Genomic DNA, 12,871 nt, shown 5'->3' with positions numbered 1-12,871 from the left:
CACATTTAGCTTCTGAACATCAAACTCCTTTTATTCTTTTCTGGTTGATGTTATTTATTAAAGTGTTTAAAAGTATAATTAGCCCTAATATTGTACAATTTTAAATTTTCTTTTAAAAAGGTGCTTCCTGGGTGAGTTGGGGTTTAATCAAAGGTGCTGAGTTTACTGGCAAAGCAATCCAGAAAGGTGCTTCTAAACTCCGAGAGCGGATTCAACCAGAAGAAAAACCTGTGGAAGTTAGTCCAGCTGTCACCAAGGGACTTTATATAGCGAAGCAAGCTACAGGAGGAGCAGCAAAAGTCAGTCAGTTCCTGGGTAAAGTAATTCTAGATAACCTTACCTCTTTTTTTTTTTTTTTTTTTTTTTTTTTTTTTTTTGAGACGGAGTCTCGCTTTGTCGCCCAGGCTGGAGTGCAGTGGCCGGATCTCAGCTCACTGCAAGCTCCGCCTCCCGGGTTTACGCCATTCTCCTGCCTCAGCCTCCCAGACTACAGGCGCCCACCACCTCGCCCGGCTAGTTTTTTGTATTTTTAGTAGAGACGGGGTTTCACCATATTAGCCAGGATGGTCTCGATCTCCTGACCTCGTGATCCACCCGTCTCGGCCTCCCAAAGTGCTGGGATTACAGGCTTGAGCCACCGCGCCCGGCCAACCTTACCTCTTTAAAGTTATATTTAAAATAATGTCTTAATCCAGGGTTAATCTGCATGTTCATTTAGATGGTTTAATCTCAAGAATAAAGAATTAGGACAAAGCAGTTTCTCTTCGTTATTCATAGTGAGACCTGCGGACCAGCAACATCACATCGGCCTGTCTGGAATCCTTAGAAATGCAGAATTTTAGGCACAGACACACCTACTGATTCAGAATCTGCATTTTCACAAGATCCCTAGGTGATTCTTATTTGCACGTTAAAGTTTGAGAAACTGGTTGAGGGTTGTTTTGATGTGTTGATGAGGAGTGTGTGTGTATCTTTGAAAAAGAGTTCTGAATGTAAAGTCATGTATTATTTAACGAGGGGAGTAAGTTCTAAGAAATCTATCATTAGGTGATTTCATCATTGTGTGAACATCATAGCATGTACTCACACAAACCTAAACATTATTGCCACTCCACACCTAGGCTATATGATATAGCCTATTGCTCCTAAGCTACAAACCTATGCACCATGTGACTGTACTGAATACTATAGGAAATTGTAACACAATGGTATTTGTGTGTTTAAACACATCTAAACATAGAAAAGGTACTGTAGGAGTGCAGTATATAAAAGATAAAAAATGGCATAAAACCTATAGAGAGCACTTACCAGAAATGTCACTTGCAGGACTGGAAATTGCTCTGAGTGATGCAGTGAGTGAGTGGTGAGTGAATGTGAAGGCCTAGGACATTGCTATAAACTATTGCCGACTTTATAACACTGTATACTTGGGCCACACTAAATTTATTTTAAAGACAAAGTAATTGAACTATGATGTTATGGTGGCTGTGATGTTACTAGGCAGTGGGACTTAATCAGCTGCATTATAATCTTATGGGACCCTGAAATGTCTGAAATGACCAAAACATCATTATGCAGCACGACTGGATGTGAATCCTTGAATCCTTCCAAGGGATATGACACATTCTTTCAAGGAGAGTCGTTTACTGCTTAGTAGTTGAGGGTCAAGAGGAAGGGATCTGTTGTTTGAGAAAAGCTGACTTAGTGATTCTGGCGCCAGCCTTCCCAAGCAATATACTTCTAACTCCTTGCTTTTAGAGAATCACAGCACTGAAATTTGGTGTTTTGAGATGGGTAGATAGAACCTTAATGGATTACCATTAAATTTAGCAAAATGATCTTTTTTGGTATTTAGTATTTTTTGAATCAGATTTTGGATTGTTTACTTTTATAGAATTAAACATTTTACTGTTATTTCACTGAGATAACTGAGATTTTTATCAATAGAAAAATATGAATACACTAAGCTGGAATAATCTTGATGTACCAACCAATCTTGCATTGCAACAGTCAGATAGAAAAGGTGGCTGGTTTTCTCAAGCAGAAGTGCAAGAACATGTATATCTAAGAGGCAAGGTTATAAACATCAGTAGGCTCTGCAAGCACAGCTTTAAAGCAAACAAAAGCCTTAATTTAAAAAATAGCCAGTCTGTGCTGCATACCTGTAGTCCCAGCTACTCAGGAGGCAGAGGCAGGAGGATCACTTGAACCCAGGAGTACAAGTCAAGGCCAGCCTGGGCAACATAGTGAGACCTCCTCTCTAAGCTTCATATCCTTAAGTAGAAATTGTAACATTATATAGTAAAACAATTTTAGAGGCTCATTTAAGAATGTTGCAAGATGACTGGTAAAAATCAAGGGAATAATATATATTTCCTAAGTTTTCTTTTTTTTAATGGTCATATTAGTTGATGGAGTTTGCACTGTAGCGAATTGCGTTGGAAAAGAACTAGCTCCACATGTCAAGAAGCATGGAAGCAAACTAGTTCCAGAATCTCTTAAAAAAGACAAAGATGGGAAATCTCCTCTGGATGGTGCCATGGTTGTAGCAGCAAGTAGTGTTCAAGGTAACAAAGGGGCCCAAAATTTTAACTAGGAAGCTCTATTTGCTTTGGACTAGATTTACATACTTTTAAATATTATTTTTACAGGATTTTCAACTGTTTGGCAAGGATTGGAATGTGCAGCTAAATGCATTGTTAACAATGTTTCAGCAGAAACTGTACAAACTGTCAGATATAAGTAAGTTGAATTTTATTTTAATGACTAAATCTCTGTTTTGTTGTTATTGTTGTTGTTTTTCTGAGAGGGAGTTTCTCTTGTTGCCCAAGCTGGAGGCGCGATCTCAGCTTACTGCAACTTCTACCTCCCAGGTTCAGGCAATTCTGCCTCAGCCTCCCAAGTAGCTGGGATTACAGGCACGCCACCACTCCCAGCTAATTTTTTTTTTTTTTTTTTTTCAAGTGGAAATGGGGTTTCCCCACATTAGCCAGGCTAGTCTTCAACTCCTGACCTCAGGTGATCTGCCTGCCTCAGCCTCCCAAAGTGCTGGGATTACAGGCATGAGCCACCACACCTGGCCAACTAAATCTCCTGTAGTATTTGCAAAAATCCATGATGGTAAAGATATTTTTATTAAGTATCTGATAAATAATTTTTTTCACTCTGCTTTTCTTAAATAGGGAGAATAGTATTTCTAGTATAACAGAATTCTTGTCACTTTGCTTTATATTACTAATCGTTATAAACATTTGTTCATCGTTACTGTGAAGAATAAGTTTTTTTAAAAGCCCAGAATTCCTGTATACCTTATTAACTGACTACCTGTTTTTGATGGGTGATGTCTGCCTGAATAAACTTGAATTATAATTAAACTCTTATACCCCTTGTTAATATTAGCCCACTCAGTATACAGACTGTTAAAAATTATGTCACATCTTACTTGACTCTGATTACCACCGTACGTTTGTATTGGAATGGGTAGATGGTGTATCTTCAATTTCATATATTAAGAAATGGACAAGCAGAAATGAATGATTTGCACAAGCTCACCTGATTGGTGTTATGATTGCTTTCTCATTTGGCCTTATAGTCTGTCTCTGGAGAGTGGCTATAAATTCTAGTCCTGCTGTGTCGTGGCTCAAGAGGAAAAGCTCATGGATGTTTGCAGTGTGCCTTTCACAGGATACTTCTTTATCCTGGCACATCCATGACCAGGTATCCCTCTCTCAGGGAACTTGTTGATGGCATATGCCCTTATGACTCTTTTCTGATCTGTGTCCAGTTTATTCCTACTAAGATAGCCACTCTCTAGGAGACCCTGACTAGGAGGAGAGCAAGGTTTGGGTGTGTTGGTCATGTGACACACAGAGAAGGCAGTACAACCAAACACACGAAACGACAGAAGCTTTTTATTACTCACAGACCCTTGAGAGAAGAGGGGTACCCACGAGGGCCAGGAGGAAGTCTGAAGACAGCAGAGTGCTCAACCAGTGGGTGGGGCGGGAGGTGGGTGAACAGGGAGCAGCAGCAAGGGAGAGGCGATTTGTGTGACTACCTTCATGCAAGTCCATGGGTGTTCTTCCTTTGGCTTTCCAGTGGGGCCTGTGGATTGACTAGTTTAAAGAAAACCAGTGTGAACAGGGGAACATTTACACGACTCTGGTTTTACATGACTCTAATGTTGACCATTGGATTTTCTCGTGGTCAGCAGCTGTGGGGTATGTTGGGTTTTGAGTCAATGAGATGAGAAACAGGTATACTGTATTGCAGACAACCACACGGGGAGGGGGAAGTTTTAACTAGGCCAAAGGTGGTGGGATACAACTAGGTTTCAAGCAACTTATGTCAGGCCTAAAAATAAATGCTGAAGCAGCAACTGTGTAACAAATTTATGACAAGTGGTATTGAAGGTGAGAGTTAAAGCAGGGTCTTCTGCTTTTAGCTCCTTATTCTTTCTACCTGACTCTACTTTCTTTATACAACACTAGAAGAATCAAGGTCTAAAAACTAAATCTAGTGTGAAGGACCTGAGTTGCTTTCTTAGCCTTGAATTAGTTTGGATCTTACTGTTTAGAAAGAAAAAAGAAGAGCAATATTAATAGTATTCACAACTCTTGGTTATTTATGTTAATTATCCACTTATTGACAGCATTTAGTTGAGTTCATACTTTTGTATCAGGCACTGTGTTCATTGCTTTTCCTACGTATTGATTAATTTTTCAACACTGTTATCTCCATTTTGCAGATGAGGAAACCAAAATGTAAAGTGAAATACCATGTTAAAGATTTCTCTGCTAGGGAGTAGTAGAGCTGGGATATAAACCAAGTGTTTCTGTCATCAGAACCTGTGCTCTACAGTGCTAATTTAATTTCCATCCTTAATTGGTTTGATCTGCTCTGTCTGGGGCATGTATACATTTGTTTGTTTTAAGTTAGGAAATAGGAATTGCTTTATTTTTACTTTTTTTATAATTTCAACTATTATTATAGATTAAAGGGTACAAGTGCAGGCTTGTTACATAGGTTTGTTGTATGATGCTGAGGTTTGGGGTACAAATGATCCCTTCACCCAGGTAGTAAGCATAGTACCCAATAGATGGTCTTTTAGCTCACACTCCCCTCCCTCCCTCCCCCGCCTGGTAGTCGCCAGTGTCTGTTGTTGTCATCTTTATGTCCATGAGTACCCAGTGTTTATTTCCCATTTATAAGTGAGAACATGCGGTTTTCTGTTCCTACATTAATTCATTTAGAATAATGGCCTCCAGCTGCATCCATGTTGCTGCAAAGGGTATGATTTCATTCGTTTTTAGGGCTGTGTAGTATTCCATGGTGTATATGTACCATGTTTTCTTTATGCATTCCACCGTTGAGGGGCACTTAGGTTGATTCCATGTCTTTGCTGTTGTGAATAGTGCTGCAGTGAACATGTGAGTGCATGTGTCTTTTTGATAGAATAATTTATTTTCTTTTGGGTATCAAATGGTAATTCCATTTTAAGTTTTTTGAGAAATCTCCCAAAAGTGGCTGAACTAGTTTACATTCTGGGGGATACATATCTTTGAATCAAATCAAAGCAATATAGCATATCATTTTGGAGTGTCAGTTTTGTTTTGTTTTTTTTTTTTGGAGACGGAGTCTTGGTCTGTCGCCCAGGCTGGAGTGCAGTGGCGTGATCTTGGCTCACTGCAAGCTCCACCTCCTGGGTTCATGCCATTCTCCTGCCTCAGCCTCCCGAGTAGCTGGGACTACAGGCGCCCGCCACCACGCCTGGCTAATTTTTTGTATTTTTAGTAGAGACAGGGTTTCACCGTGTTAGCCAGGATGGTCTCCATCTCCTGATTTTGTGATCCGCCCACCTCAGCCTCCCAAAGTGCTGGGATTACAGGCGTGAGCCACCGTGCCTGGCTGGAGTGTCAGTTTTACCAAAAGACTTGAGAGATAAAACATACAATAGATCTCAAATTCTTCTGATAGAAATATAAAACTCAAGTCTTCCAACTCACTTCTTGTCACCTGTGGCACTGAACTCTAATATTCAGTCATTGTTTTATGACCCTGAGGTTACTTTGGATCAGTCATAATTAGAAAAATAGTTCTTTATTTGTAGCAAGAACAGGTGAAATTCAGAAATGCCTTTTAGGCCAAAAGTGAATTATTTTTAGATTATCGTATTAGAAAATAGGAAGTGCTTTGTTGGGTTTGTTTCATGGCCTACTCTAATGACAAAAAAAATACTTACCTAACTACAATTAACTTATTAAAAGTTTGAGATTCACATAACTAGGAAATACTGGATTTTAATGTAGATTTTGCACTTCTGGTCCTTAATGAGAACTTAATATGTTGAATAGCATATTTTTAACAGTGATTCTCAGCTCTTTTATTTCTATTATTGTATTATTGCTATTCTTTTTATCCTTTTTTCCAAAGATTCATGAAATTTAAATAAAAAGCAGATAAGTGAGAATTTAGTTAAGTAGCTTTGTATTTCTAACTATGAGGATGATTCAGTCTTAGCAGTAATTTAGTTTCTGCTATTAGAAATTCAGAAAGAGGGGAGAGGCAGTAGGGAATAAAAGATTTTATCTAAGTAATACTGTTTCTCACCTTTGGAGCTAATCTGGCCCAAAGTAGAAAACGTCTTTTAAGAGAAGAAACTAAAAGTATTGAACCAGTAATAACTTAGTGATAGAACTGAAGAAATGGAAAAACTTGTTGTACCTTTATTTAATTTTGTTCTTATTTGTTTACATACACTTAGGTTTATTTACACTGTCCTGTATTTAAATTTACTATCAAAAAGTATTTCATAGAATGACCATTTGTGGAGTACTCGAATCAAACTGATGGTAGTATAATAAGGAAAATTCGTGTTCTTAATTGCCTGTGATAAGCGATTGCTCTCCAAAGTAGTTATTTTAAATGTCCCTTAATTTTATGCTTGAGAGAAAACCAAATGTATTATATAAACTTCCTTATCTGATTTCAGGTGGATAAGCCAGTACAGAGGATTAAATAACTATTAAAATTTTTAGGTAAATGCATAGAAACTATTCATTAACATTCAGTTTATTTTTGTCAGTTAAATTAATACTTTTGTCTTATATTTGGAGATGTGAAGACATACAGGAATAATGAAAAACAGTAACTTTAAACCTGCTACACTTAATTGCGGTACAGTACCTATTCAATAATTCATCTCTCTTCTACATATGAAGCTTAAGTTTCACCTTTAAGCTTCTTTTATTCCACTTTGAAGTGTTTAAAGAATAATAATATAGCTTTGATAGATCTATTTTTATTTTCCCCTAGCAATATTTTCTTTGAATGTATATTTGTGGAATATAAGCTTAATAATAGACTTTTTTTCCTGTGGAAAATTTACTGTTTTATGGTTTTTGGTACTATGCTATAAGTGTAGCTGGTTTATTGGTTTGTTTAGTGAAATTTAATTAAAATTCCCCCTAAATTTGCACTGGATGAAGGGGTAACTTCAATGACAGGTGTCATATTACCCAAAACCAGTTCTGTATAACTGAACACATTTCAGAAAAATCTGGTTCAGTTGTAGTTTTGAATCTCATTGACTTATTTAGGGCCTACTTTGTATTCATTTTTTATTATTTTCAATTGGTAATGTTAGTATATAAAATCCAACTTAATGAGCTCTAATTAAAGTAAATTTGTTTAAAAATAAGAGATCAAAAATAAATTTAACTTTCTGCCAGACATATGCTTTATAGGAGTTTATAGCAGTATAGTTTGAATCTGAAGAAAAGGACTAAACAGTTATTTATGAAGAGAAGAATAGATTCCTGTTAGGAAAACTAGTTCTAAGGCATATTGGAAAGCAGGAGTGATAGTTGAGGGTATATTAAAAAATAAATACAACTGATGAAAAGCCATTTTATAGGATATTTAAAAATATATGTTTAGTATTTTAGAATTTTAAAACTGCTTTCACACATATACCTCATTTTTTTCAAATAAAGAAGAGAAAGCTGACAAATGCAAAGAGGTAGAAACTTGACCAAGGTCGTGTGGCTAATTACTGGCATGGTTGGCATTAGAATCTAGTTTTCTGAATGTTCTGTAAGCCCTCGGGGAAACCGGCTCCACCAAGAGTTACGGTCCCTGTTTTTCAGTGCAGAAACTGCTGATACCTTTTTCTTTTTGTGTAGACACAGCCATTACCACCTGACAGTAGTATTTGTGACTGGGGCTTGGTTGACAATGAGAAGGCACCATCAGCAATAGTGCATCTTCTGCACCATCAGCAGATCCTGTGGAATGCTGAAGGGTTGCATAACAGGGACTGGCCGAAGCAGTTGTAGGAAGCTTTTCTGTCTGTTGACTGGTGAGAAGGGCCTCGATTAAGAGTAGTACAGACTTGGAAGGTTTGACAGACTAGGCTCTGCCGTGTGCTAGCTCTAATATAATTACTAACATTAGGCAAAGGACAGAATAGAATCATCATTCAGAGGCACTGTAAGATTATTTCACACTGGGGTTAAAAAAGCCAAGCACAAACAAGCCGGTGGGATCACAAACCACTATTCTAGGCCAGGCTATTTAGTAATAGAGAACTTGTTAATTCAAAAGGCAGATCTAGTGTTACATAAGATGTCCAGCTATAGGTCATAAAGCACCTAGGAAACTTCACTGTGTCCTGGAGAAAATGTAAACTTTTGCCTTTTTGTTGTTGTTTGTTGTTTAAACAGTCCTCTATTTGGGGAAACCTGTGGACAAGAAAAGCTTTAAAAGCCTGTTACCAAAATGGGGTAAAGAGTAAAACAATTAAACACGAGGGAAATGTGTTTTGGTATGCTCGTATAGGACCTCAAATTGTATTTTATCATAGAAATAGCATTAAATGCAGATATTATTATCAATAATAACTACTTTTGTATATGCTTTATCATTTCCCAGGCACTTGCTATGCATCTGATGCTCAAGAAACTCTGAGGCAGATAGGGCAGGAATTACTGATTTCACTCATTTAGTGAATATTCATTGAGTATCAGGCACTATTCTCAATATTTAGGATACGTTAAAGGACAAAGCTAAGAATCTCCTCTCCAATAGGGTTTATATTTTAGTGAGACAAGCAAGACATGAACAGTGATAATGAGTAAGTTCTATAGTATGTGGAAAGTGGTAAGTTATGGGAGAAGAAAAAGTAGTTAAAAGGGGAATCAATTGTCAAGAGGTGGAGGTGGGCATGTGGGAAAAGGCAATTTAAACAAATTAGATAATGAGAAGATTATAGTTGAGCCAACTTGTAGAAGGTGGGGCAGAGAACTATGGGAAGTCCAAGCAGAGAGCAGCCAGTACAAAGGTCCTAAGGCCTTTGAGTGCTTGGTGGGCTCAAGGAACAGCAAGGAGGCCAGTGAGTGTGCAGTAGGGTGGGATGCAGGGGAGAATGCCATAGAATCTCTGTTTAAAGACAAACTCAAATTCCCATAATTAAAAGACGTAGCTGAAGTCTGGTTAAGGTAGAACTTGAAACCACTTACATGACTCTAGATTAGTTGCTTCTGTGAATATTTTCCCTCATATTTCCAGAAAGGGAGGATTAAAAAAAAAGACTGATTAATGACCTATATTATAATTTACACTTTATTTTTACTTGAGGGTCTTTATTACATCATTCTCAGCTAGTCTGAGTTTATTTTCACACACTGTTTTTACTAAAGGAGAAAATACAGCTTTGTCACAGTGTGATTTCATTCTCTACTGTGTTTTAAGTTGTTAATTAAATTGAAACCTAAGCTTTAATTTTGCTTTCAGGGGTAACACAGTAATCATTTGACTTATTTAATACTAATTCAGAAGACCTTATTTTATATTTATCATATCATTGTATGTCCTCTAATCTTTCTTTTAAAGATATGGGTATAATGCAGGAGAAGCTACCCACAATGCAGTGGATTCTGCAGTCAATGTTGGCGTAACTGCCTACAATATTAACAACATTGGCATCAAAGCAATGGTGAAGAAAACTGCAACACAAACAGGACACACTCTCCTTGAGGACTATCAGATAGTTGATAATTCTCAGAGGGAAAATCAAGAAGGAGCAGCAAATGTCAACGTGAGAGGGGAGAAGGATGAGCAGACGAAGGAAGTAAAGGAGGCAAAGAAGAAAGATAAATGATGGAGTGCTGGGAATCACCTATACCAAAGCCTTATGAAATGGATGAAATTTTGTTATGTAAGCAAATGTGGAATTCCTCACAGATTAACCAGTATTTTTTAAATGTATTCATTCCTACAAATTAACTTTCATAAATTTTATGGCATGTCTTCTATTTAAAAGGAAAAGAATAAGTATTCTTGCATCTGGCCTTAGAAATGTGAAGTAATATTCTCAAGTTTATTTTTTCCAAGTGTAGCTGAAATATTTTTGCAGGTAAAATAAAGCTAATAATACATGTGCTATTTAGACCTTATTAAACCTAATGTTGAACTATTTTTATATCTGCTATATTTCAGAAAGCAAATTAGGAAACTATATATTTGCTTAAAAATTGGCATTTAGTAACCTTAATTCTTTTTATAGAAGGCTTAAAGTATTGTCTCCTCTTTTTGCACTAAGTGTGGATTTTTTTAGATGCTTCTCAAAATTTTCAGTGTGTAAGCTAAACCTAATTCTAAACTAAGAATTCTCAAAAAGACTTGTTCAAAACGGAAAGACTGATGAAAAGTAAAATGGACTACTTTTGTAACTTACCTGTTTGTTAGGAAATGGAATGGTCTTTTTGATTTAAAATGAATAAAAATAGATTATTACATCTTTTGTATTGAGACCGATTGTTCTCTTATGAGCCTAGGACATTTGGGAACATGATTGTTTTGTATTAAAATTCAAAGTGATTATTATCAGCTTAATTGGATTAAAAAAGTACTTCAAGAAATTATTTTATCATATCTGCTTCTGTTTTTCCAAAAGGTTAAAACTTGTAAAAAAAAAAAATATATATATATATAAAAATAGAATTGAGTTTACTAATGGTAAACGTTTTTATTCTGGGATTCGGTCATTGGAATTTATATTAAAAGACAAGTTATTAAAAAGGAAAGGTTCGTTCATAATCAAGGTAAAGAATATGAAAACCTTAGGCGTAATCCATGGTGGATAGGCATTATGGTTTCCACTTTGGCAGGAGGCAGACTATTCACAGACCTATTTACTTACATGGGCTAAAAAACTAACTAAATACCTAATGGTATTTTATTTTTGTTTACTGAATTTAAGAGATTGGTGTTAGTTTTCATAGCTGTAGTCCATTCTAATAATTTCTGATCTTCTAGTGGCTACTTAGACATTATTTGAAGCTGTCTGAAGAATGCACTTTATGAATTAAAAAACTCTGAATTGCCTGACCTCATTATCACATGGGCTTATATTTTGGGAACACATGGAACTGATGTAGGCTTTTCCTAAGACCAAGGATAATGTACTAGTTGATAAAATGGAAATAAAAGTGAATTGGTAAATAGCTTACAGTCTATGCTTTAAGTTTAAGAAATAGAATGGCACTTCATATATTCTCATTTGTGGGAGCTAAAAATTACAATAATCGAACTTACGGAGATAGAGAGGAGAATGATGGTTATCAGAGGCTGGGAGGCATTGAAGGGATAGGAAGGGAAGTGAGGTTGATTAATGGGTATGAAAATACAGTTAGTTAGAACGAATTAGTTCTAGTGTTTGATAGCCTAACAGAGTGACTACAGTCAGCAATAACTTTTTATACATTTAAAAATAAAAGAGTGTAATTGGGACGTTTGTAACACAAATGAATGCTTGAAGCAGTAGATACACCCTGATGTAATTATTATGAATCATATACCTGTATCAAAATATCTCATGTATCCCATACATATATACACCTACCACATACCCATAAAAATTAAAAATTTAAAAAAATTTTAAAAGAAATGGAATGGCAAATAATGGAATGTAAACTTTAAATAGTTAGCTTTGACCAGAGGTCAGCAAATATCCTCCATGGGCTAAATCCAGATGGCCACCTGTTTTCAAGCCTAACTTATTCACACTTTCTGGCCCTTTGCAGAAAAAGTGTGCTGTCTTAGACTCTAGAAAATGGACTTTTCCCACCATTCATTGAATCATTAGGAGATAGGCATCTTCTAAAGATTTTTTTATATTTTGTAATAATTGATACATAGATAAAATTGTATATTACATGTAAGGTATGATGAGTAACAGAATTAATACTTAAAAACTCATCACACCTAACTAAAGACACGGAAAGCTGCCAATTACGTATATGTATGTTCTTCCTATTTTCTTACCTCTTTCCCCACGTCATTTTTTATTGTTCCTTCCCCTTTTTTAATCACACATATATATTCTTCAAACATACTGTTTCATTGTTTGAAGCTTTCTACATATAGTGTCTGAATGTGAAGTCTTACTCGCTTTTTTGAGTTTATGTTTAAAATTAATTCTTGTGCTTATATGCATGGATGGTTTAGTTGCTCTGTAGTATTCTGTTTGAGTATACCACATCAAGTGTTCATTTTCCTATCAGTTGACATTTATTTTTAGTTTTTGTTGGTAGAAACAGTACACTCAAAAAATACTTGACTGTCCCTTGGTACACATATGCAAGAGACTTTATACATAAGAGTGGAGTTGTTGGCTTGTCAATTTTGCAAAATAATGCCAGGTATTTTCCAAAATGATGATATTCTCTTGAGTAGTACTCCCGGAACTTTGCAATGTTTTTATTGTTAATGTAGCATATATAAAAAAGTATCTCATAATTTTAACTTGTGTTTTCCTGACCTCCTTTCCTGACCTTAGATCAGGAATTTTTCATGTTCATTTGCCATTCAT

General features: G+C 36.1%; 1 protein-coding gene across 17 annotated transcripts in view; it reads left to right on the top strand.

The window, feature by feature from the left end:
- SPART (spartin) overlaps nt 1-10,796 on the top strand; it is a 59,156-nt gene extending 48,360 nt beyond the window's left edge. For all 17 annotated transcript variants that reach the window (XM_015120917.3, XM_077974249.1, XM_077974250.1 and 14 more), the window contains 4 exons: nt 121-315; nt 2,409-2,567; nt 2,652-2,742; nt 9,892-10,796. In XM_015120917.3, the coding sequence (XP_014976403.1) occupies nt 121-315; nt 2,409-2,567; nt 2,652-2,742; nt 9,892-10,159 (713 nt within the window). In that variant the 3' untranslated portion in view covers nt 10,160-10,796. The remainder of the gene's footprint in view (nt 1-120; nt 316-2,408; nt 2,568-2,651; nt 2,743-9,891) is intronic.
- The last annotated feature ends 2,075 nt before the right edge of the window (nt 10,797-12,871 follow it).

This window comes from Macaca mulatta, chromosome 17 (assembly GCF_049350105.2).
Source record: "Macaca mulatta isolate MMU2019108-1 chromosome 17, T2T-MMU8v2.0, whole genome shotgun sequence".
Lineage (NCBI taxonomy): Eukaryota > Metazoa > Chordata > Mammalia > Primates > Cercopithecidae > Macaca > Macaca mulatta.
Note: the sequence above shows the minus strand (reverse complement) of the source record. Positions and strands in the feature narration are given on the sequence as shown.